Here is a 21,249-nt window from a genome sequence, read left to right as displayed (position 1 = left end):
CAAACTCAGTACTGACCATCTCTAAGCTACCATCTGACAATCTTTACCAGTTCTGCGAATACACTGAACATCCCCTGCGCATAAGTATTGAACTTCTTTTCATCTGTTGCCAGTCCAAGCCACATGTTCACCCGGATCTGGACAGGAATCTTCGAATCTTTGTTCTTGTCCATGGGATACTGTTTGAAAACAAAGATATCATGTGACTGCGATCACAACATACTTTCAAAAAACTATGACAAACAAACACATGCCCATTCTAATCTGACTGAGTAAATCAAGTAAATTAAAAAAAATAAAAATAAAAAAAAAAATAAAAAAAAGTTTCATTAGTTTAACTTTGTTCAAACATTTTGGGAAGCTTTTCCACAAGCTTCTCACAATAAGTTGCTGGAATTTTGGCCCATTCTTCCAGACAGAACTGGTGTAACCTAGTCAGGTTTGTAGGCCTCCTTGCTCACAAACGCTTTTTCAGTTCTGCCCATCGGATTCAGGTCAGGGTTTTGTGATGGCCACCCAATACCTTGACTTTGTTGTCCTTAAGCCATTTTGCCACAATTTCGGAGCTAAGTTTGGGGTTATTGTTCATTTAGAAGACCCATTTGCGACCAAGCTTTAAATTCAAGGCTGATGTCTTGAGATGCTGCTTCAATATATCCACATACATTTTCCTTCATCATGATGTCATCTATTTTGTGAAGTGCACCAGTCCCTCCAGCAGCAAAACACCCACACAGTATGATGCTGCCACCCCAATGCTTCACGGTTGGGATTGTGTTCTTCAGCTTGCAAGCCTCACCCTATTTTGCTCCAAACATAACCATGGTCATTATGGCCAAAAAGTAAGATCATTGACCCCATGTGCACTTGCAAACTGTAGTCTTGCATTTTATGGAGGTTTTGGGGCACTGGCTTCTTCCTTGCTGAGCTGCCTTTCAGGTTATGTAGATATAGGACTAATTTTACTGTGGATATAGATACTTGTCTATCCGTTTCCTCCAGCATCTTCACAAAGGTCCTTTGCTGTTGTTCTGGGACTGATTTGCACTTTTCGCACCAAACTACGTTCATCTTTAGGAGACAGAATGAGTCTCCTTCCTGAGAGGTATGATGGTTGTGTGGTCCCATGGCTTTTATACTTTCGTACTGTTGTGTATACAGATGAACATTGTACCTTTAGGAGATTGGAAATTGCTTTTGTTTTGTTTTCTGAGGTCTTGGCTAATTTCGTTTGATTTTCCCATGATGTTAAGCAAAAAGGCATGGAGTTTGAAGGTAGGCCTTGAAATACATCCACAGCCACACCTCCAATTGACTCCAGTTAGCCAATTATCCATTCAGAAGGTAATTGTCTAATTGCCTAAAAGATTTACAGAATTTTCTGGAATTTTCCAAGCTGCTTAAAGGCAGTTAGTGTATGTAAACTTCTGACCTACTGGAATTGTGATATAGTCAATTTAAAGTGAAGCAATCTGTCTGTAAATAATTGTTGGAAAAATTACATGTGTCATGTCCAAAGTAGATAGTTTGCTAATATGAAATCTGTGCATTGGTTAAAAAGTTTATGTAAACTTCTGACTTCAACTGTATATATGCACACACACACGGCCAAAAGTTTGGAATAATGTAAAGATTTCGCTCTTATGGAAAGAAATTGGTACTTTTATTCACCAAAGTGTCATTCAAAAGATCACAATGTATAGTCAGGACATTAATAATGTGAAAAATTACCATTACAATTGAGAAAAAAAAAAATGCAGAACTTAATCTACTTCAAAGTGTTCTCCACGTGGTGCAATGACAGCTTTGCAGATCGTTGGCATTCTAGCTGTCAGTTTGTCCAGATACTCAAGTGACATTTCACCACACGCTTCCTTTAGCACTTGCCATAGATGTGACTGTCTTGTCGGACACTTCTCACGCACCTTACAGCTTAGCTGATCCCACAAAAGCTCAATGGGGTTGAGATCCATAACACTCTTTTCCAATTATCTGTTTCTTTGTGTTTCTTTGCCCACTTTTCATTTTTCTGTTTCAAAAGTGGCGTTTTCTTTGCAATTCTTCCCATAAGGCCTGCACCCCTGAGTCTTCTCTTTACTGTTGTACATGAAACTGGTGTTGAGCGGGTAGAATTCAATGAAGCTGTCAGCTGAGTACATGTGAGGCATCTATTTCTCAAACTAGAGACTGTTGTACTTCTCTTGTTTAGTTGTACATCTGGCCTTCCACATCTCTTTCGGTCCTTGTTAGAGCCTGTTGTAGTGTACACCTCTTGAATATTTGAATATGAAAATGTTTTAATATGGATGCAGAGGCAGTATAAAAACACGTGCTTCGACGAAGGTAAAGATTAACGTCAGAATACTTAAAATATAGTGCATGGTATGGATTACTTTTATCATGCTTTTTTGTCTTTGTTGGAGATTGACAACTGCATAACAATGGCGCTTCATAATGAACATTAAATAATTGTAAAAGTAAAAAAAAAAATAACATTTGGTGACAAATTCCTAAAAATTGACAAAATGACTTAAAATGCCACTTGTAACACACATTTTGGACAAATTTCTCCTAATACCTGCATGAAGATAGTCTGAGTCTTGCCACAGTACTGGCCACAGGCCTGCTCACAGTAGCCTGAATAGATCACTAGATGGGCTGGGATGCGGGTGTATGCAACCCTTTTTTCTCCTCGCAACATCCAGATTATCACATCAGGCATGCTGTTCTGAGGCTTTGGAAAAAGACAATAATGTTAATAAAAAATTATTACTTTGGACAGATTACTAACCTAACACTGGTAATATCCAGTAGAGCTATTGGTTGATTTCTAATTTGTTACACTGCCTAACCACATGAAATAAATTGTTCAAGGTAGTGGTTCTCAACTGGTGGGTCGCACACAAAAATGGGTCGTTCTGATGAGTCGTGGACAGCAGGCAAATACAAAGCAATGAAGTGCAACAAACCATATAAAATAATGCCTAGTTTGGAAAGAAAATAACAGGCTTATAAACATTTAAGAGGTGAAACACTTAATATTTTATTTTTGATGTCAAAGGCCATGTGTCCAATCAAATTCTACAATATTTTGGCACAAATTCATCAGTCACAAAACAGATTTTGCCCAGTGTTTTTTGCATGTGACAGACTGGTATATCACACTCTGCTGTTGGTTATGCATTTAACAAATTGCTCAATTTCCTGCGGCCTAAATGCAATGCAGGCCGACACTGTAAAATCTAGGTCATGAAGAAAAACCAGTTGAGAACCTCTGGTCTAAGTAAAGAAAAACAGACAACTCAACTTTTTACTTTTAAGTACTGCAGCTCAACCTCTAAACAAAAGTAAACAGAACACACCACCACAGCCAGTTGCTTGAGCTTGTCCAACCAGCCTTCAATGATGCCTAAGCTCTTATTAACATCTTCAGCCCCTTCAAGCAAGTATTTGGCCCCCTTCATAATGCTTTGCAGAGTGCTGTCCCGCAACTTCTTCATCTGAAGATCCAGCGTTGTGAGGTTAGCCTTCCCCTCCAGATCAGGAATTTTCAAACTAAGGATATGATGGGAGCAAACATTTGGGTAGGTGACATGAAATACTAATGGGAAGTTGACAGATCTTGCAGTAGGACATGCTATTCTACATCTACAGTAACTGCTATGGACAGAAAAGAGACACTATTAAATATTTAACATACTGTAAATGTGTTTAGCAATATCTTTTACGTAATGTTTAAATGTGTAAATATATTACTTATATACAAATCTTCTACAATTATATTTTGAATTATACTACCATTTATACATCATTTACCATGTGCACTTAACCATCATTTATTTAAATGCTATTTTTCTATTTGCACATCTGGTTAGATGTTAACAGTATTTGATTGGCACTGCACGTGTACTGTAAATGACAAATGAAGCTGAATCTGATCAAATCTAAAAACAAAATCCAGCATGAATATGAATATGAATAAAAAATATGAATAACTAGGTAACAATGGGGCACTTTTGATTTGTTTTCTCCAAAACCCCTAAACGGCAGCAAAAACTACCACAGTTCTTTCCTTGACACCTGTTTGTCACTATAGACAGCAAAATATTCCTGATCCATGAGATCATTGGGAATAATGTCTAAAGGTTGATTGAGGCAATTTGATCCAGGGACTAAAAACTAAATGTTTTTAATTTCTGTTCTTTCTTAGCAGAAACAAATTTTTTCATTCCAGTGTTCAGCTGCTGGCCTTCCACTGGCTCCTTTCCAATTGGTAACCAGTTAGAACAAAATTAAAGAATGGTTAAACACTTTTTTAAATAACAGTAAACTGTGCTGAGGGTGGGTGATATACTAGTTGCAGTGTTTCCAGATCTCTCAAGAAAAAAGGGACCTGGTGGAGTCATGTGACACCATGTGAGGTTCGGACCTGTAAACTATGAGCTCCGCTCATTTTGCTAGTTTAAACACTATTAATTATTACAACCGGTGAGATTCGATACACTCTGTTCCATAACAGTTCTAGGAGGACAGGCTCTGGAGACATTAAAAGACACTAACGTACTCAAGCTGATACCCCTGGGAACGCCGCAAGCCAGGGAGTGGATTTGATGGGGAAATGTGGTAAATTCAGCGAGAAATGTTGAACAGCAATGCTGATGAAGGTTGTGGCTGACTTGGAAGATATTGCTGTAAGATGTTGATCGATCACTGCCATGGAGATTAAGTTCTTTGAAGTGGTTACAAGAGTGGGGGATGTTGAGAAACAGATTATCTGGAGTCATCCGAGAGGGAATTAGCTGCTAATCCGCTAGCGACAAAGGTGGATTTGGAGCGCGTCTGGGAAGGGTCAGGACATGAGCCGAAAAGGGTCAGGACATGAGTGAAATTCGTGGACGGGCTCTTTGTGAATCTGCTTGACATCACAGGCCATAAGCTAGAAATCGAGTGAGCACACAGGGTTCCGGCTCATCGATTTGCTGAGGGAGACAGGCCCCGATTAATTCTGGCCAAATTTCTGCGCTGTCATGCACTGGGTTAATGCACACACTTTTCTTTTTTCTGTTTGTTCTGGTGGAAGTTCGGGTTTGATTGTTGCACTAATGTTGCAATGTGGTCTTTACAATTTTGTTTTTGACACACAATCTATTTTTCTCATGTCAAAATGTAAAATGTTTATGAGCAGATTGTCTATCCACGTGGAATGTGAATGGGTTGGGACACCCCATAACATTTTTTATTTCTCATCAAGCATAAGAAATATGATATATTGTTTCTTCAAGAAATGCATCTTTCCCTGCAGGAAGCTGAAAAATTTGGGAAGATATGGGATGGACATGTTTTCTTTAATGCTGGCTCAAGTAAGAGCAGGGGAGTCATAACACTGATAAGCATCTACGATTCAAATATCTCAAACAGATTAAAGATAAATTAGGAAGAGCCATTATTGTTTTTTTAGTAGAAATTCATGGGCAGTGTCTTATTTTAGCTAATATTTACGCACCTAACGTTGATGATCAGGGCTTTTTTATAGATCTTGAAGGGATGCTGCAAGCCACTAGCACCCCTCATGATATAATATTGGGAGGAGCCTTTAATCTTTTGATAGACTCAGTCCTTGATCATAGTGAAGCAAAAGTGTGCAAGCGCCCTAGAGCAACATTGATGCTTAACAGGATGTGTAAAAAAACTTACAGATATTTGGGAGACTTTTGAACCCATCTGGTAGGGACTAGACATTTTTATCATCAGTCCCAAGATTAATTCTAGAATAGAATTTTTTTTATTTCATCTGTTGTTGAATTCTTAATTGGAAACATTTTAGTCTCATATCACACCCTGGTGAGTTTAGAGGTGTTGCCAAATATGGAGAAAAGGATATCAAACACCTGGTGCTTAAACGTATCCCTTTTGCAAAATCCTGAATTCCAACAAATGATAAAGGCTGATGTTTATATGGAGACCAACTGGTCCACAGTATCCTCTGTGGGTGTGACTTGGGAGGCATTTAAGGCAGTTCATAGGTGCCAAAACATACATACAGTACATTAATCACCAAAAAAAACAAAAAACATGAGAACTCGTAGAATACTAAAAGTGCCAAGGCAGGGGGACCTGTGTAGCTCAGCGAGTAAAGATGCTGACTACCACTCCTGGAGTCGCGGGTTTGAATCCAGGGCGTGCTGATTGACTCCTTTCAGGTATCCTAGGCAACCAAATTGGCCCAGTTGCTAGGGAGGGTAGAGTCTAGTGGGGTAACCTCCTCGTGGTCGCTATGTGGTTCTCGCTCTTGGTTGGGCACATTGTGCGTGGATGCCAAGGAGAATAGCGTGAAGCCTCCACACACGCCATGTCTCCACGGTAACACGCTCAACAAGCCACTTGATAAGATGCGCGGATTGATGGTCTCAGACACTGAGGCAACTGAGATTCGTCCTCTGCATTCGGTCGCAGACATTTGGCTCATTGATTGTTTCCGCCTGAGAGAGACCCTCCCAGGTTTTGAATTGAACAGGAAGTGCTTGCCCCCATTTCGCCATTGCAAGGCCTATCAAACTAATCAGGGAAGTTAAGTTACACCCAGTTATCTCGCATTTGCTCTCGGTATGGACAATAGTGTCCAGAGTGTTTAATTCGGACATTTATTTAAATGTTGCCTCAGGCATATGGCTGAATCCAAAGTTATGTATTAATAAGTCCCCTTTCTGCTGGTTAGAGTGTGGGGGACGTTACTACACTTGGTGACCTATATGAGAGTGGAGTGTTGAGATCCTTTGAAAATTTTGTTCAACATTTTGGGATTCCCAGATCTCAGTTCTTTAGGCATTTACAGCTCCGCCACCTGCTCTGTACTATTTTTGGGAGTAGCATACTCCACCTTAAAGCGGCAGATCCTCTGGGGGTGGTGATTACTGCTTTTGGAAAAGGTCATGAGGCATCAGTGTACTATTCCCTGCTAATTCAGAGTCTGGAGGATGGAGTTTTAACTTCTGTCAAGAGATTATGGGAGAAAGAATTAAACTTGGTATTGGAGGAGCGCGTGTAGGCTAGGATTCAACAAAACATCAATTCTACATTTAGAGATGCAAGGGTGGGCCTTATGCAGTTCAAGATTTTACATAGATCCTATTTGGACCCCCTCTAGATTGTATAGGCTTCTGGCGATGCCAATCAGAAGATGGAGACACAACCCATGTTTTTTGGTGGTGTGTTAAGATCCAAGAATTTTGGTTGAAGGTTCAGAGATTTATGTGTGATGTATTGGCACTCAAATTTCATTTAGCCCCAGACTCTGTATTTTAGGCGATGGGGTCAGTGTCATGATCGGCAGACAAATTGTTTTAAGGGGATGGAAGTTGGCTGGTCGAATTTGGATTTGTTTGTGGGGAAAAGGGGCAAACATTTGGTGTTCTTGGAGGGCTCTTGGGGAGGGGCAGTGGAGAGAGAGGTATAATATGTGTGAACACACACACACACACACACACACACACAGGAATGTTTGTTGAGGGTCAGGGTGAGATTGGGGATTGGAAGGGGGAATAGTGGGGGTTAAATATTAATTCTGTGTATCCATGTTTTCCTTTTCTTTAAGTATGAATCAACAAATAAATGTTAAAAATCACAAGAAAAAAAGGGACCTGGTCTTAATGCCTAATTTAAAATATTTTGTCAAAAATATTTTCAAAACATCTGGCCAACTAAACTCAGCTAACTAATTACTCAATTATCTCTCTCTTCTGCATACATGCACACACTGATTGGGCTTGTTTGGACTAAACAACATATTATGCAAGTTAAATTATTTTATTTAAACATTGAATAAATGTACTTCTTTTAATGATTTGTTTTAGCACACATTTCTTTGTGTATTTGCTAATACAGTCCAATCCTTTTTATTTCACTTTGAAGCTTATGATTATTGTTCATGTTCACCAAATAATAATATCCTTAGTTAAAAAAAACATGTTAGAATCTATACTTTTGAGCAAGGATCTATAATTTTGATACAACATCAGTATCGGATGTATTGATAATTTAGGATCGATCCGCCCATCCTTACCGCACATAGACAGATTCCCCTTTGTTTTGGACACATTCCCCCTTGGACACTTTATTCCCCTTTTTCTGTAGTTATTTTAAATAAACACCTCTCTGAGGCCTGACGCCACATCCACTGTGTCTGTCTCTTGATCACCCCGCCACATTTGATACAGTTTGCATGGCAGAGCCGTGAGGATGCACGTCTGGCGCTGAATCAGCCGGGAGGGGGATAAAGCCAGAGGTGCCAGTTCGAGAGAGAGAGAGGGACATATGCGGGCGGCCACAGTGTGCATCTGTTTGATTGTTTGTTTATGTTTAAGTTGATTTATGTGATTAAAGTTGACGCAAGACTGTTCTGAGACTCCGCCTCCTTTCCCATCGTGTGAACCCGGTTATATTGGTGCCGAAACCCGGGAAGGAGGAGGGATGCGCTGTCGTGGAGTCCTTGTCATCATCTGCTGGGAGCCGGAGGAACCGCTACTGTCTGCCAGGGGCGGAAGAGTGGCTGAGGACCAGGCGACGGCTTGTCCGGGGACAGGTGAGTGAGTTTTTCTCTCTCTCCTTACTCCGTCTCTCCCCCTCGCTCTTTCAGGGCTCCAGAGAGGCGGGGAAGACCTGCCGGCAGAAGGACCTCCAGAAGGGTAACACCTCCCCTCCAAGAAGGGAGGAGAGTACGTCAAGCCGGAGGTTTCCCCACGGCCTGAATCAGGCAGTGGAGTGCGACTAGGAGGAGGGGTGTGGCTGGGCCGTGAGGATGCACACCCGGTGCTGAATTGTCCTAATCAGTTGGGGGGGCTGAAGACGAGCTGGAGGTGCCAATTCGAGAAAGAGACACACACACGGCCGCTGTCAGTGTCTCTGTGTTTATGTTAGTTTAATTTGTGTCATTAATGTTACATTGACTGTTCTGCCGGTTCCCGCCGCCTCCTTGCCAATCGTGTGAACCCCGTTACAAATACATGTAGTGACATCATCAAAGCTGATCTAGTTATTCACACACACACACACACACACACACACACACACACACACACACACACACACACACACACACACACACACACACACACACACACACACACACACACACACACACACACACACACACACACACACACACACACACACACACACACACACACACACACACACACACACACACACCACTGGGTTTAGGTGTCATTACCTGCTGAGATCTTCCATTAACTGTTTGATGAGCTTGAACCAGATTTCTACAAGTCTTGCATCTGGGGTTTTGGACTGTATTGCAGTCTTTAACATGGTAAGATTTGTTTGCTGCAAAAAAGGGAAAGTTCTGATAAGTGTTTATGGCACAATGGCTGAATTATTAGAATAGATCCATACAAAATCACTGATCCTTGAGACATATGGGACAAAACATGTCCCACAATTATTTGGCCATTAGTTTCCACTTAAAAAGAAATCAGAGATGGTCATTAAATTGTTCTTAACACAAATGTACCATTTCATTTGATATTCTCTTTCTTTTATCCAAATGATGACATTACATTATCACTCTCAATCCCTGTAAAACCACTTGTCCACAGACCAAAACTCTTCATATAGAAGAAACTATAAATTAGAAGACAATTATATGTATCTTTAAAAGGAAACATTACTTGTGTCCTGACAGATGGAAGAGGTTCATTTTTTAAATCTCTTTCATTAGGTTTTACAGGTGTGTGCCTCATTTTTGTCAACAATATAAAATCTTTAAGAAAACATTTATTAAGAAACCGTTCCAGTAAGTTATTGTGCTTGTATTTTCCAATAGTATCTAGCTTCAGCTCGGAAGCACCGGAAGTTTCAAGGCAGAAGTGCCAGGACTGCGGTCTCTGGGTGGACGTTGAGGTCTAAAGTCTTATGACAGCAGAATGTTTTCGGCCAGCAGTTGAGGCTGGATGTTTACATGGCTGAAGTTAGGTTTGTTTGGTGAAGTGTACATGCTAAATGCTTGGATACGTTCTCTGTTTATGTTGTGGATGCTTCTATTTGTTGTCATGCTTTAATGAATCGAACATTTCTCGGGCATATCGCGTTTACCATTCGTGGCAAGCTTATCTAAAGTTGTTTGTAAGCACTGATTTTTCTTTGTAACAGTATTTTACTAATATAGAGCTTCACTTGTTTAGCCTGCTATTTAAATGTTAATGGACATTGGCTATCGCTCCATTATGTCTTTACTGCCAAACAAAAATAAACAACTTGGATTATTATTAATGTTATCACTGCATTTTATTTTGTGTTTAATAAAATATATTTCATCCACATAATTATTAAACCCTCATTTGTGTTTTTACATAACAGTTTTTTTTTATTTCAATTTGATCTTTTAATCTTACCAAAGTTTACTTGAATTGTTCAATGAGGCTAAAAATATTTTATATAAAAATAAATAAATGTCACAGTTCAAACTAACTCCAGCCCTGAGAAAACGGATATGTCAACCTGGTCAATCAAATTGTAAATAAAATGTTTGGGATCTTTACTCATAGTTACTTGCTAGCAACACCAGTAAATCTAAATGGCTACTGCATCTACAATCAAACACATGATAAAAATGAATAATATGGTTTTGTTAAACATTTTAAATAAAAAATAACTTGATTAAATGGAAGCATAATTTTGCACCCAAATGTAAAAAAAATAATAATAAACATTTTTGACAGATTAATCCTTAATAATTCCTTGTTTCATAGATTTTTAAATTTTATCTATTTTTTTTTTAAAGTGATTCACAGTACATTTAAAAACATGTAGCTGTGACCTAGGACTGTGATTCTTAAACTCTGAATTTTAGGCTATATGGAAATTTAGGCTTAAACCAACAGTTCATACAAACCATTCACCAGTAGTTTCATACAAACCATTCACTTACCAAACGGTCAGCAATGTACAGAATGATGTTCATTGAGTCTAAACGGTGACTGACATCCTCCCAGAAGGAAGAAAAAGCAACCACAGGTTTAGATTCGGCCCAGGGCAGGTAGTAGTAATAATTACCTGAAAGGACCAAACACAAGTGAACTCGGTATCATAGCTGATTCCATCAAGCTTTGACTACATTCATTATTTTTTTTAAGTTCCACTGAAGTTGTTTGAGCTCAAGTCATAATTTAGTAGGCCTCCCAATTAAAATGACCTCCCCCTCACCCTTTATTCTACCCGCTTCTAAAATTAAATGGTTAATTTGTGTTGTTGCGCCTTTAAGAAACATCCCCATGGCATGTCAAATGAGCAGCTCTGAATACTTCCTACATCAGTGCTCTCACCAAGTTCTGTGTTTGCTGTGAGGGCAGTACAGTTTTAAATGCCCCATCCTGATTTGTGCCACTCAAACTGTTAAGATCAGACTTAAATCAACAGGGAAAATAAACTTAAGTTGCTCGTTGCCTGGTGTTCAGGCAAAATGTAATGTATCCTGCTTTCTTATTACCCCACCATGACTGGGCAGGCCAAATTTCTGATCACACAACAGGCATGTAAATTATCGTGAAAATGCGGGTGGTCATATGTAGATGTATCCATAAGTATATGTTCAGCAGATTCAATATATGTGTTTGACTTCTTTTGGGGAGTTTTGAGTTGTAAGTTTATCTCCTCCTCAATGCTATTTTTGTGAGAGTACAAGGCGCAGTGCTAAGTGCAAAGACAGTGCGCTATGTCTCAATTTTCGTGCCAGAGAAAAGCACAAGTGGGCGTTGGTGGGAGTGTTTGTGCTATCTGTGGGTGTACAGTCAGGTCCATAAATATTGAGACATCGACACAATTCTAATCTTTTTGTCTCTATACACCACCACAATGGATTTGAAATGAAACAAACAGATGTGCTTTAACTGCAGACTTTCAGCTTTAATTTGAGGGTATTTACATCCAAATCAGGTGAACGGTGTAGGAATTACAACAGTTTGTATATGTGCCTCCCACTTTTTAAGGGACCAAAAGTAATGGGACAGATTAACAATCATAAATCAAACTTTCACTTTTTAATACTTGGTTGCAAATCCTTTGCAGTCAATTACAGCCTGAAGTCTGGAACGCATAGACATCACCAGACACTGGGTTTCATCCCTGGTGATGCTCTGCCAGGCCTCTACTGCAACTGTCTTCATTCCTGCTTGTTCTTGGGGCATTTTCCCTTCAGTTTTGTCTTCAGCAAGTGAAATGCATGCTCAATCGGATTCAGGTCAGGTGATTGACTTGGCCATTGCATAACATTCCACTTCTTTCCCTTAAAAAACTCTTTGGTTGCTTTCGCAGTATGCTTCGGGTCATTGTCCTTCTGTACTGTGAAGCGCCGTCCAATGAGTTCTGAAGCATTTGGCTGAATATGAGCAGATAATATTGCCCGAAACACTTCAGAATTCATCCTGCTGCTTTCGTCAGCAGTCACGTCATCAATAAATACAAGAGAACCAGTTCCATTGAAAATACCCTCAAATTAAAGCTGAAAGTCTGCAGTTAAAGCACATCTTGTTAGTTTCATTTCAAATCCATTGTGGTGGTGTACAGAGCCAAAAAGATTAGAATTGTGTCGATGTCCCAATATTTATGAACCTGACTGTATGCACACAAACTGCAGGTGTATTGTATGTTAATGAAGTGGCGCAAAGTGAAATTAGCTATTTTCATGAGAAAAAGGTCATTGCGCTAAAATGTTTCAAAAGCAGGTCTGTTCTCAGCACAAGTATTAATTCAGTTCCTACAATTGCAATTGGGAGATTCCACCAACACGTTGTCATAAAGTTCATGTCCAAACTCTGAAAATATAGGGGAAAATAAAAATGGTCCCTGATGATCAGAGTTGAAGCCATCTTATGAAACAAAAGACTATGAGATTTGTTTAATCAATATGTCATGGTTTATTTTTAAATGATTATTATTATTAAAATGTTTTATTGCATTTATGATCTAATTTGTATTGGTATTTTTTCACCTGTTGTTGTAGAGTGATTTTTAAGGCACTTCAAAAGGGACAGTGGAAGAAGTTGAAGAGGGTAAAATGTTTGCATTTGGTATTATTTTTTCACTTTGTTATTTTGATTATAAATATATCAAAATCAGTATTCATCTCAATAAATGAAAAAAAAATGTCTAAATAAAAAAACTGACTGGTAGAAGTGCATGCCATGATTTGTGTGTCAGTAGATGAAAACGATCAATAATACTTATATTCTCTATAATTTAACGTGTAAAATCCTGATGAGAATTGCATTGTCCCCGTGTATAAAAGGAGCATGTCACAGTCCTAGAAATATGACTGACATTCAACAAGGATGCAGATAATGCACAAAAGAACATTTGTCCATATTTCTATTCTTCTAATTTATTGCATACTCAATTTACACTACCAACTTCTTATGAATGTGCTGTCTTTGTTTCTATAGCTGGTGCTTGAGGGATGGACTACAGCATATAATAGGATGCATGCGGTTGAATAACCTCAGAATTAAATTGCACTTGTCCCAGCCTATTAGCAGTTTGCGTGCACAATTTTGCTAAACCCATTTGCACCTAGACTAGCGCATGTTTGCAAGAAAATACCAAAACTTCATGGCCATGCCCACTGACTTAGCACTTATGACATAAAGGATAGTGCTGTGCCTAGCGCTAGCACTATCAAAATTGGGCCCTATCTCTCAAAACATTAAGGACATTTTGATACCTCCTGAGAGCTTATAAATGTGCATTCTAGCTCCTCACCATCAAACACAGCGCAGCTGTACCGTGTGGTTGAAGCCAAAGGTTTGCATGTAAAGTCCATCTTGTTGCCGTAGTTGCCAATGCTCACTTCAAACTGAATGGGCTCTCCTGGTTCCTGGATCATAGCTGCACTATGGAAAACTGCACAAAGGCAGTACTTCCTTCTGCGCTGATACTTCTGTTTAAAGAAAGGAAATACCATAGCTGTAAATAAAGGCTTCATGTGAATAACAACTTTGTATGGAAACTGAAAGAACCTCACCTGAACAACCAAGATATCATCATTAGAAATGTCTTCCACCATCTTGTCAGCCTTTTCCTCAAGTTTAGTAGAAAGCTCAACAAGAATTCTCCCTCTGTAGGCCACTCCTTCACCCTGCAATGATTTCACAAATGTTGCCATCAATTTGGAAGGCAGAATGCTTCCTAAAGACACCTTCTGCACACTAACGGCAAGGACAGACATTCAAGACCAACCTGAGGGTAAAGGGTGTCATGTTGATGAGCAACATAACACACAATACTGTCAAGCAGTCAGTCTGGCAAGCTCGTATGTGATTGGCTGGCTTTGCACAACTTCCGTGAGTAAGGGCACATCAAGTATTTTTATCAGTCCACCTGGAAACTAAGTTATCTGCCAGATACAATGAGCACTTCTGAGGAGGAACTAGTCAATGGATTTGTCAAAGTTTTCCAGGATAGTGGCATCAAATCTTTGAAAGATATTTAGAATTTTGCTCCAAAGCCATATGATTTTCCTCAACTCTTTAATGGGTGAGCATTGAAAGAGTTGAGGAAAGACCAAATGGAGATGGTGTTATGATGGTGAGCAGAGAGAAAGAGGACAGCAGGGTGGAAGAGTAAAGAGACAGTAGAATTTCAAATGATCCAAAGTCCCTTTTATTGATAATGTTATGAATCACGGTTTCTCTGGGATGCACAAAGAACTCGGCCAAATCTCCACCCTTATTTTTTGACTCCTCAAAATGTTCCAGTCCTTCAAATATCCTCTCAAATTATAATTCAGCTATCTCAGCTGCCCTTGAATAGCACACCCCTATCAAGACAAAGCTGGTGCCCTCTTCTCGCTCATCGCCTTACTCCTGAACTGCGGGCATTGAAGAGAGTGGTTCGTCGTCTTGAATGACTCCGTACAAAAACAGGCCTTACAGTTCATTCATTAGCTCTTACAGAACATCAGCTGAAGTACAGAGCAGCACTGCACATTCAATGTACTTTTCCAGAATCATCCAAAAAGGAAGCTGTAGACATAGAGCCCACTTTGCTACAGTGAACAAGCTAATTCACCTACCGGTTCAGGACTCATACAGCTCTGATGAACTTTGTGACTCATTTCTGCACTTCTTTCAAGATAAAACTGTTTCCATTTACCAAACAAACATTGACGTCAACCATTTCTGAAGATCATGTGCACAAATGTCTGTCTGAACACCCTATCCACCATTTCTCCTCCTTCACTCCCCCTAGCCCATCATCAGTCAGTGATCTAATTTTACATTCCAACTCATCATCCTGTCAGCTGGACCCTGCCCCAACCTCCCTTCATTTCGCACATGATTCACGTCTCTTTCATCTGCCAATCTGGTTTTTGCCTATTCCACAGCACTGAAACTGCTGACTTGAAGGTTATTCATGACCTCAAGTGGTTGGATGTACCGTTACATTGTCTTCTACAGTGAAGAACTTAGTTTTTATATTTTATACCAATGTGTCCTTTTAAAATAAAATTTCCAATGTTTGTAGAACAGCATTCTTCCACCTCAGAAATATTTCCAAGTTACGACACATGCTCTCTGTTGCAGAGGCCTAAACAATTATTAATGCTTTCATGACCTCAAGACTACATTGTTGTAATGCATTATTGGGAGGATGTCCTGCAAGCTTAATAAATAAACTTCAATTAAACTTAAAAAATGTTAACTACGTACAAAGTTTTGAATGGTCTAGCACGTTCATTATGGTCGCAAAATTCTGGCCTGTTAATAGTTCCTAAAATATCAAAAATCACAAATGGGAGGTAGATCCTTTTCCTATTTGGCTCCTAAATTATGAAATGGTCTTCCAAAACACTTTGAGACTCAAACTCACTCACTCAGTTAAAGTCTATACAAAAGACTCATCTATTTTGCCACGCATATACCAAATTTATTCATCAACTCACAATTATTCTGCTTTATTTAGGTCGTCCGGAACCAGAAACACTTTAAATAATCTATAATTTGGCCAAAAATGTAATGGTATCTTTGCTAATATTATTATTTTTGTTTCAGTCTCAACAAGATCCAGCACTGTTCCTGCCTGGTGTCGGACTCCAAAGCTATGTGTCTCTGAGTGATGACTAAATGCAGCCGGTGCCAGCCAGAAACACATCAGTCTATTACGATGGGCTTCAGGGGAAGAACTGATGCCAACTCCAACCATAAAACATGGGATACTTCATATGCCATTGCCTGATCCTTGGACTTAGGACAGACCTCACCGAAATGACCTGCCGGTTGAACTGTGATGCACCTCACTGATCTATGCGTGCATACCCTTAGTCTAATGATGGACTACACTCTTAAAATGGAATACAAGGACTATCATTAAATTCACAACAAAACCCTACGTCAGCCTGCTTAAAAAGGACAATGCATACAATTGAAGTCAAGTTTGCATACACCTTAGCCAAATATATTTAAACAGTTTTTCATAATTCCTGACATTTAATTTTAGAAAACATTCCCTGTCAGTTAAGATCACTACTTTATTTTAAGAAAGTGTAATGTCAGAATAATAGTAGAGAGAATTATTTATTTCATCTTACATTTCTTTCATCCCATTCCCAGTGGGTCAGAAGTTTGCATACAATTTGTTAGTATTTGGTAGCATGATTTTCTGTAAAGCTGCTTTCAAAAATTTATGAAAATCAACATGGGAGACAAATATTACATTTCTGAAAACTTGGTACATGTGCTTTAAACTTGATTTTTAAAAAGGTTTGTCAAGTTTATAATCTCAGACAACCTTATTTGTTAATTAAAATGGACAGAATTTTCTGTTTTCTGTACCTGGGGCTGGTTGCATAAAACTTGTAGACTAGTCTTTACAAGTTAGTTGTCTAAAATTTTTGTCTTAGCTTTTTCAGTCAGTTTTAGTCAGATTTTATTATTGAATTGGAGTTTTCAATATTAATACTGCATATTCTCTGTTGCATAGAAATGTACATTTGACTGAAGCATTCGGTTGTGAATTTACATACACTGTGAATGACACAATGGTTTTCCTGTTTACCTAGTCACTGCTATTTAGAATGTCAGGGCTGTTTAATCTGGTTTCAAAGAGCTTTGCACGGAGCTTTAAGGTTCATTAATATCTCGTGCAGTCCCACTCAGCTCTCACACTGCGGCCAGTGGATGTGTTGCACGGGAGTGCCGGTCCTCGCGCTGCACCAGTGGGGCCAGTCCAATTCTCATGCTATGGCCAGTGGATGCGTTGCATCGGAGGGGAGGGCCAGTCCCACTCAGCTCTCACACTGTGGCCAGTGGATGTGTTGTGCGGGAGGGCCAGTCCAATTCTCATGCTATGGCCAGTGGATGCGTTGCATGGGAGGGGAGGGCCAGTCCCACTCAGCACTCACACTGTGGCCAGCGGATGGGTTGCATAGGAGGGCCGGTCCATGCGCTGCGCCAGTGGATACGTTGCACGCGAGGGCCAGTCCAGTTCTCATGCTGTGGCCAGTGGATGAGTTGCGCAGGAGATGAGGGCCAGTCCCCCTCAGCTCTCACACGGAGTCCAGAGGATGTGTTGTGCAGCAGAGGAAGGCCAGTCCAGCTCGGCTCTCGCGATGCGGCAAGTGGATGTGTTGCGTGGGGGGGCTGGTCCGCTTCTCACCCTGCGGCCAGTGGATGTGTTGCGTTGGGGGGCTGGTCCGGTTCTTGCGCTGCGGCCAGTGGATGCATTGTGCGGGAGAGTCATTAATTACACTTTGAGTATTTGGTGTTTTCCATGCACAGCATGGAATATTGGGTCGGTCAATATTCGATCGAACCTCCGGAAAATGTCTTTGTGCTCCAGATGGTCACTGCCCTACAGCTTGTTAGCGATTTCTAATATTGTGTCATTACACTTGTCAGATGTCCAGCAACAGTTTTTTCATTGTTTAGTTGGTCTAGAAGGGCTCTCCCTATTGTGCAAATTCACCTTGGCACACTATAATCTTCAATTGGTTCTATACAATTGTCAATTTCTTAGAAACCTTGTATCTCTTGATCTACAATTAAAGGTGAAGTTTTTCTAACCCTAAGAAATACTTAGGAAAATGGCAGTTAAGGAGCTTTATGCAACACAATGGTTTTTAAGGGCAAAATCTAAATTTTGCTTCTTTTAGTCCATGTCTAATAGCTTTAAAGCCATCTTTAAGCACAGAGCACTTCTAATCATTGGAAATTCATTTTCAGAAGATAAAAGCATTTAAAATCTGCAGTCTCTCCCTTCTGGGTAAAGAAAATACTCAAATGTATGACTCACAGTGCACTGCGTTAATTTTGACCAATCAAATGCTTTCTAGAATGAGAAAGTCCCCACCCCTCAATCTGATTAGCGTGTCTGGCTGTGTTCTAACTGGAGCTGAACATGACTCCACAGGGCACTTCGAAGGGTGCACAATCCACGCTGTAATGTCGTTCCAAACAGATTTAACAATAAGAATCACTTAAAATTTTGTTTTTAAATGACCGTTACCACCTTTCATCCATCTGAAGCTCTCAAAGTGGATGGTAATTGTCTTTGAAGTGAAAAGGGCATAGGGATGATCATTGCAGAATGGGAAGTGCCAATGCACAGAGGAAACTCACTGGAGTATCTTCATATGTTTAATGCAGCCTGAGTGTTCTTAGATTGTACAGTGCAAGTGAGTGTTCTTTACTCTTCATGTTTAGTGTGTCATGCTTTAAAACAAGGATATATATCAATGTTTTACTCGCTTGTTTCTCATTCATCTGCACTGACGTGCACAATGGCTCAAGCCTCATTGTTAGCAAATACCATGATGCACGGTGTTTGTTTGTAGCCTCATTTTGTAGAAACAGATGAGTTTGGTCCTTAAGTCAGTGGAAAAGTGGTCAGACTTCGGCAGATCGCTTCCCCGGCTGAACACTGGCTCTGGCATGAGAAGCAACAGGTGTGGTGTGTTGCTTTGCCGGGGCTACGATGTTAACTTAAGCCTATTGGCTGTCCAACTTCATGTTTCAGTAGGAATTACGTCAACAGGCTAAAGAAAACTGCCTTTTTCAAGCCACTTCAGGGAGGACTTCAAGTAAAAGTGTTTTTACAGGTAAAACGTCACAATCCCTTGCGATATCTTTTTTTCTCTGCAACACCCTAAAGTTTCCCTTAAACTTAAGGGTGTTGCAGCCTTAAGGGCTTTGTAATTTTTTTTAAGGAAAAATTACAAAGATGGTGGCTTATGCAACCGAGCACTAGGCTAACTTTTGTTTACATTCTATGTTGCCATGGAAAATAACTGTCAGCTGAGCTAGTGGGGGCTTCAATTTAGGGCTAAACAAGGTTTGAGTTGAGACTTTCTAGAAGACCTTGACTTCTATGATGGAAACAAAAATTTGTATTTCTTATTATTTGGGTAAAGATTTGTTCATTACAATTAATTTTGAAACACTGCATTCTTCTAATAAGCAAATATTGTGTACAGCGCCCACTGTTTTTTTAATTGTTTAGTGTCTTTTATCACAATGCAAATTAGACGGTCTTATTAAAGACAGCTGTGAGCTTGTTTATGCAACTGGCACCTGTTTTCAGCAACTGCCAGGTCATTACTTGAATTTCCCCCCAGTCTATTACTGGTGTATAATTTATTTCAGATAACCTTACCCTATGCACCACATAAAAACCAAAATAACCCATTGCTGGTCACTCCTCTTCATGTCTAAGTGTGCAGTTCATGGCAATAATAAACTGCAGTGTAGGTCAGACTTTGCACCAATAGTCAAGAAGTCTGTGCAAGACTACCATCTACATAAATTGAAGACTGCACCCAAAGCCCAGGACCCCAACTTGATTCCCCACTCCCCTAATTATTAATGATATTTTCTGCACATAAATTCCCATTACTTGGGCATGGAATCCGATCAAATAAATTATTGGCACTTGCCTTGCCTAAATTCAGGTCTTCATACGGGTCTTGTAAGCTTGTGAACTCTCTCGGGCTGCCATACAGATTGATATAGCAGGGCCCAAATGCAGGCAGGAACCCCATCTCAGATTCTCCGGTCTCTCCTGTCAAACAACACAAGACTTTGATAAAAATGTTTGCAATGGCATGACATTAGATGGTGTGAGGTCTGTTAAAGCATTCCAGAAGCAAAGCTTCCTACAATGTTAGTGTCAGAAAAACATTCAATGAATTCAATTAATGGGTTATAAATGTTAAACGAACAGAGTAGGGTTATGAAGATCAGGCATATACAACTGCTTTTGATGAATTGGTGTGCATGTAAACGGCTCAATGACAGACAATACTGCAGTACATTAATATACCATGTCAGTTTATTTTGGAGATTAAGGGTTATTATAAGATTAATGTAGTGCATTTTGCAATGATTTCATGCCAAACATGCCAAAACTGCATACGCCATTGCAAAGACTGCATGCAGGCATGCATTTGAAAGACACAAAAGGAACATAACTGCAACCCCTTGGTTAAGACATTCCTTTCAGAACAATTTTAAAGGATTAATTTAACCAAAGATGAAAATTCTGTCAAAAGTTACTCAAACTTGTTGTTCCAAACCCATATTACTTTTTTCTTTGGAACACAAAAGGAGATGTTCTTTCAAGCTTCAAAAAATTATTTCCCCCCCCCCCCCCGCCATTTCCATTTTTGGAATTTGACAGACAGCGAAAAGAGATGCGTAAAACATCTTCAAAAAATCTTTGAAGTTTAGAACAAAATCAGGGTGACTTAATAGTGACAGAATTTTGTTTTTTGGGTTAACTATCCCTTTAATAAAAAACATTTGGTTTGATATATAATATAAAAAAAAAAAGATTCAACTTTATTGTCATTGTGCAGTGTACAGGTACAGAGCCAATGAAATGCAGTTGTTTTCATATATCCCAACTAAGCTGAGGTCCGAACACAGGGTCAGCCATGAAACAGTGCCCCTGGAGCAGATAGGGTCAAGGGCCCAACAGTGGTATCTTGGCAGTGCTTGAACCCCCAACCTTTCAGTTAGTAACTCAGTGCTACTACTGCAGGTTACATGTGCTACTGCATGTAACCTGCAGTAGTGACACTTTACTCAAGAATATAATTTGATTTGAACTAGATTAAAACGTGCGTTTAGACACAAGGGATTGCAGAGATGGAATTAGTACACATATTTAACCTTTACTCTCTGGAAATTCATATCCTGTGTAGTCTTCTAGCATAAAATAAAATGAATAAAAATGAATTAATATTTCAGA

General features: G+C 39.7%; 1 protein-coding gene across 5 annotated transcripts in view; it reads right to left on the bottom strand.

Annotated features, from left to right (window-relative positions):
• The window catches only part of myof (myoferlin), a 73,085-nt gene that overhangs the window by 30,733 nt on the left and 21,103 nt on the right, over positions 1-21,249 (bottom strand). For 2 of the 5 annotated variants that reach the window (XM_052112275.1, XM_052112270.1), the window contains exons 17-25: positions 21,171-21,206; positions 19,934-20,058; positions 14,027-14,140; positions 13,765-13,942; positions 10,940-11,064; positions 9,227-9,336; positions 3,363-3,555; positions 2,579-2,734; positions 48-179 (exon numbers count right to left, since the gene is read on the bottom strand). In XM_052112275.1, coding sequence (XP_051968235.1) covers positions 48-179; positions 2,579-2,734; positions 3,363-3,555; positions 9,227-9,336; positions 10,940-11,064; positions 13,765-13,942; positions 14,027-14,140; positions 19,934-20,058; positions 21,171-21,206 — 1,169 coding nt within the window. The remainder of the gene's footprint in view (positions 1-47; positions 180-2,578; positions 2,735-3,362; positions 3,556-9,226; positions 9,337-10,939; positions 11,065-13,764; positions 13,943-14,026; positions 14,141-19,933; positions 20,059-21,170; positions 21,207-21,249) is intronic. The other 3 variants (XM_052112272.1, XM_052112273.1, XM_052112271.1) reach the window with 2 other exon arrangements.

This window comes from Xyrauchen texanus, chromosome 40, assembly GCF_025860055.1.
Source record: "Xyrauchen texanus isolate HMW12.3.18 chromosome 40, RBS_HiC_50CHRs, whole genome shotgun sequence".
NCBI classification, from domain to species: domain Eukaryota; kingdom Metazoa; phylum Chordata; class Actinopteri; order Cypriniformes; family Catostomidae; genus Xyrauchen; species Xyrauchen texanus.
Note: the sequence above shows the minus strand (reverse complement) of the source record. Positions and strands in the feature narration are given on the sequence as shown.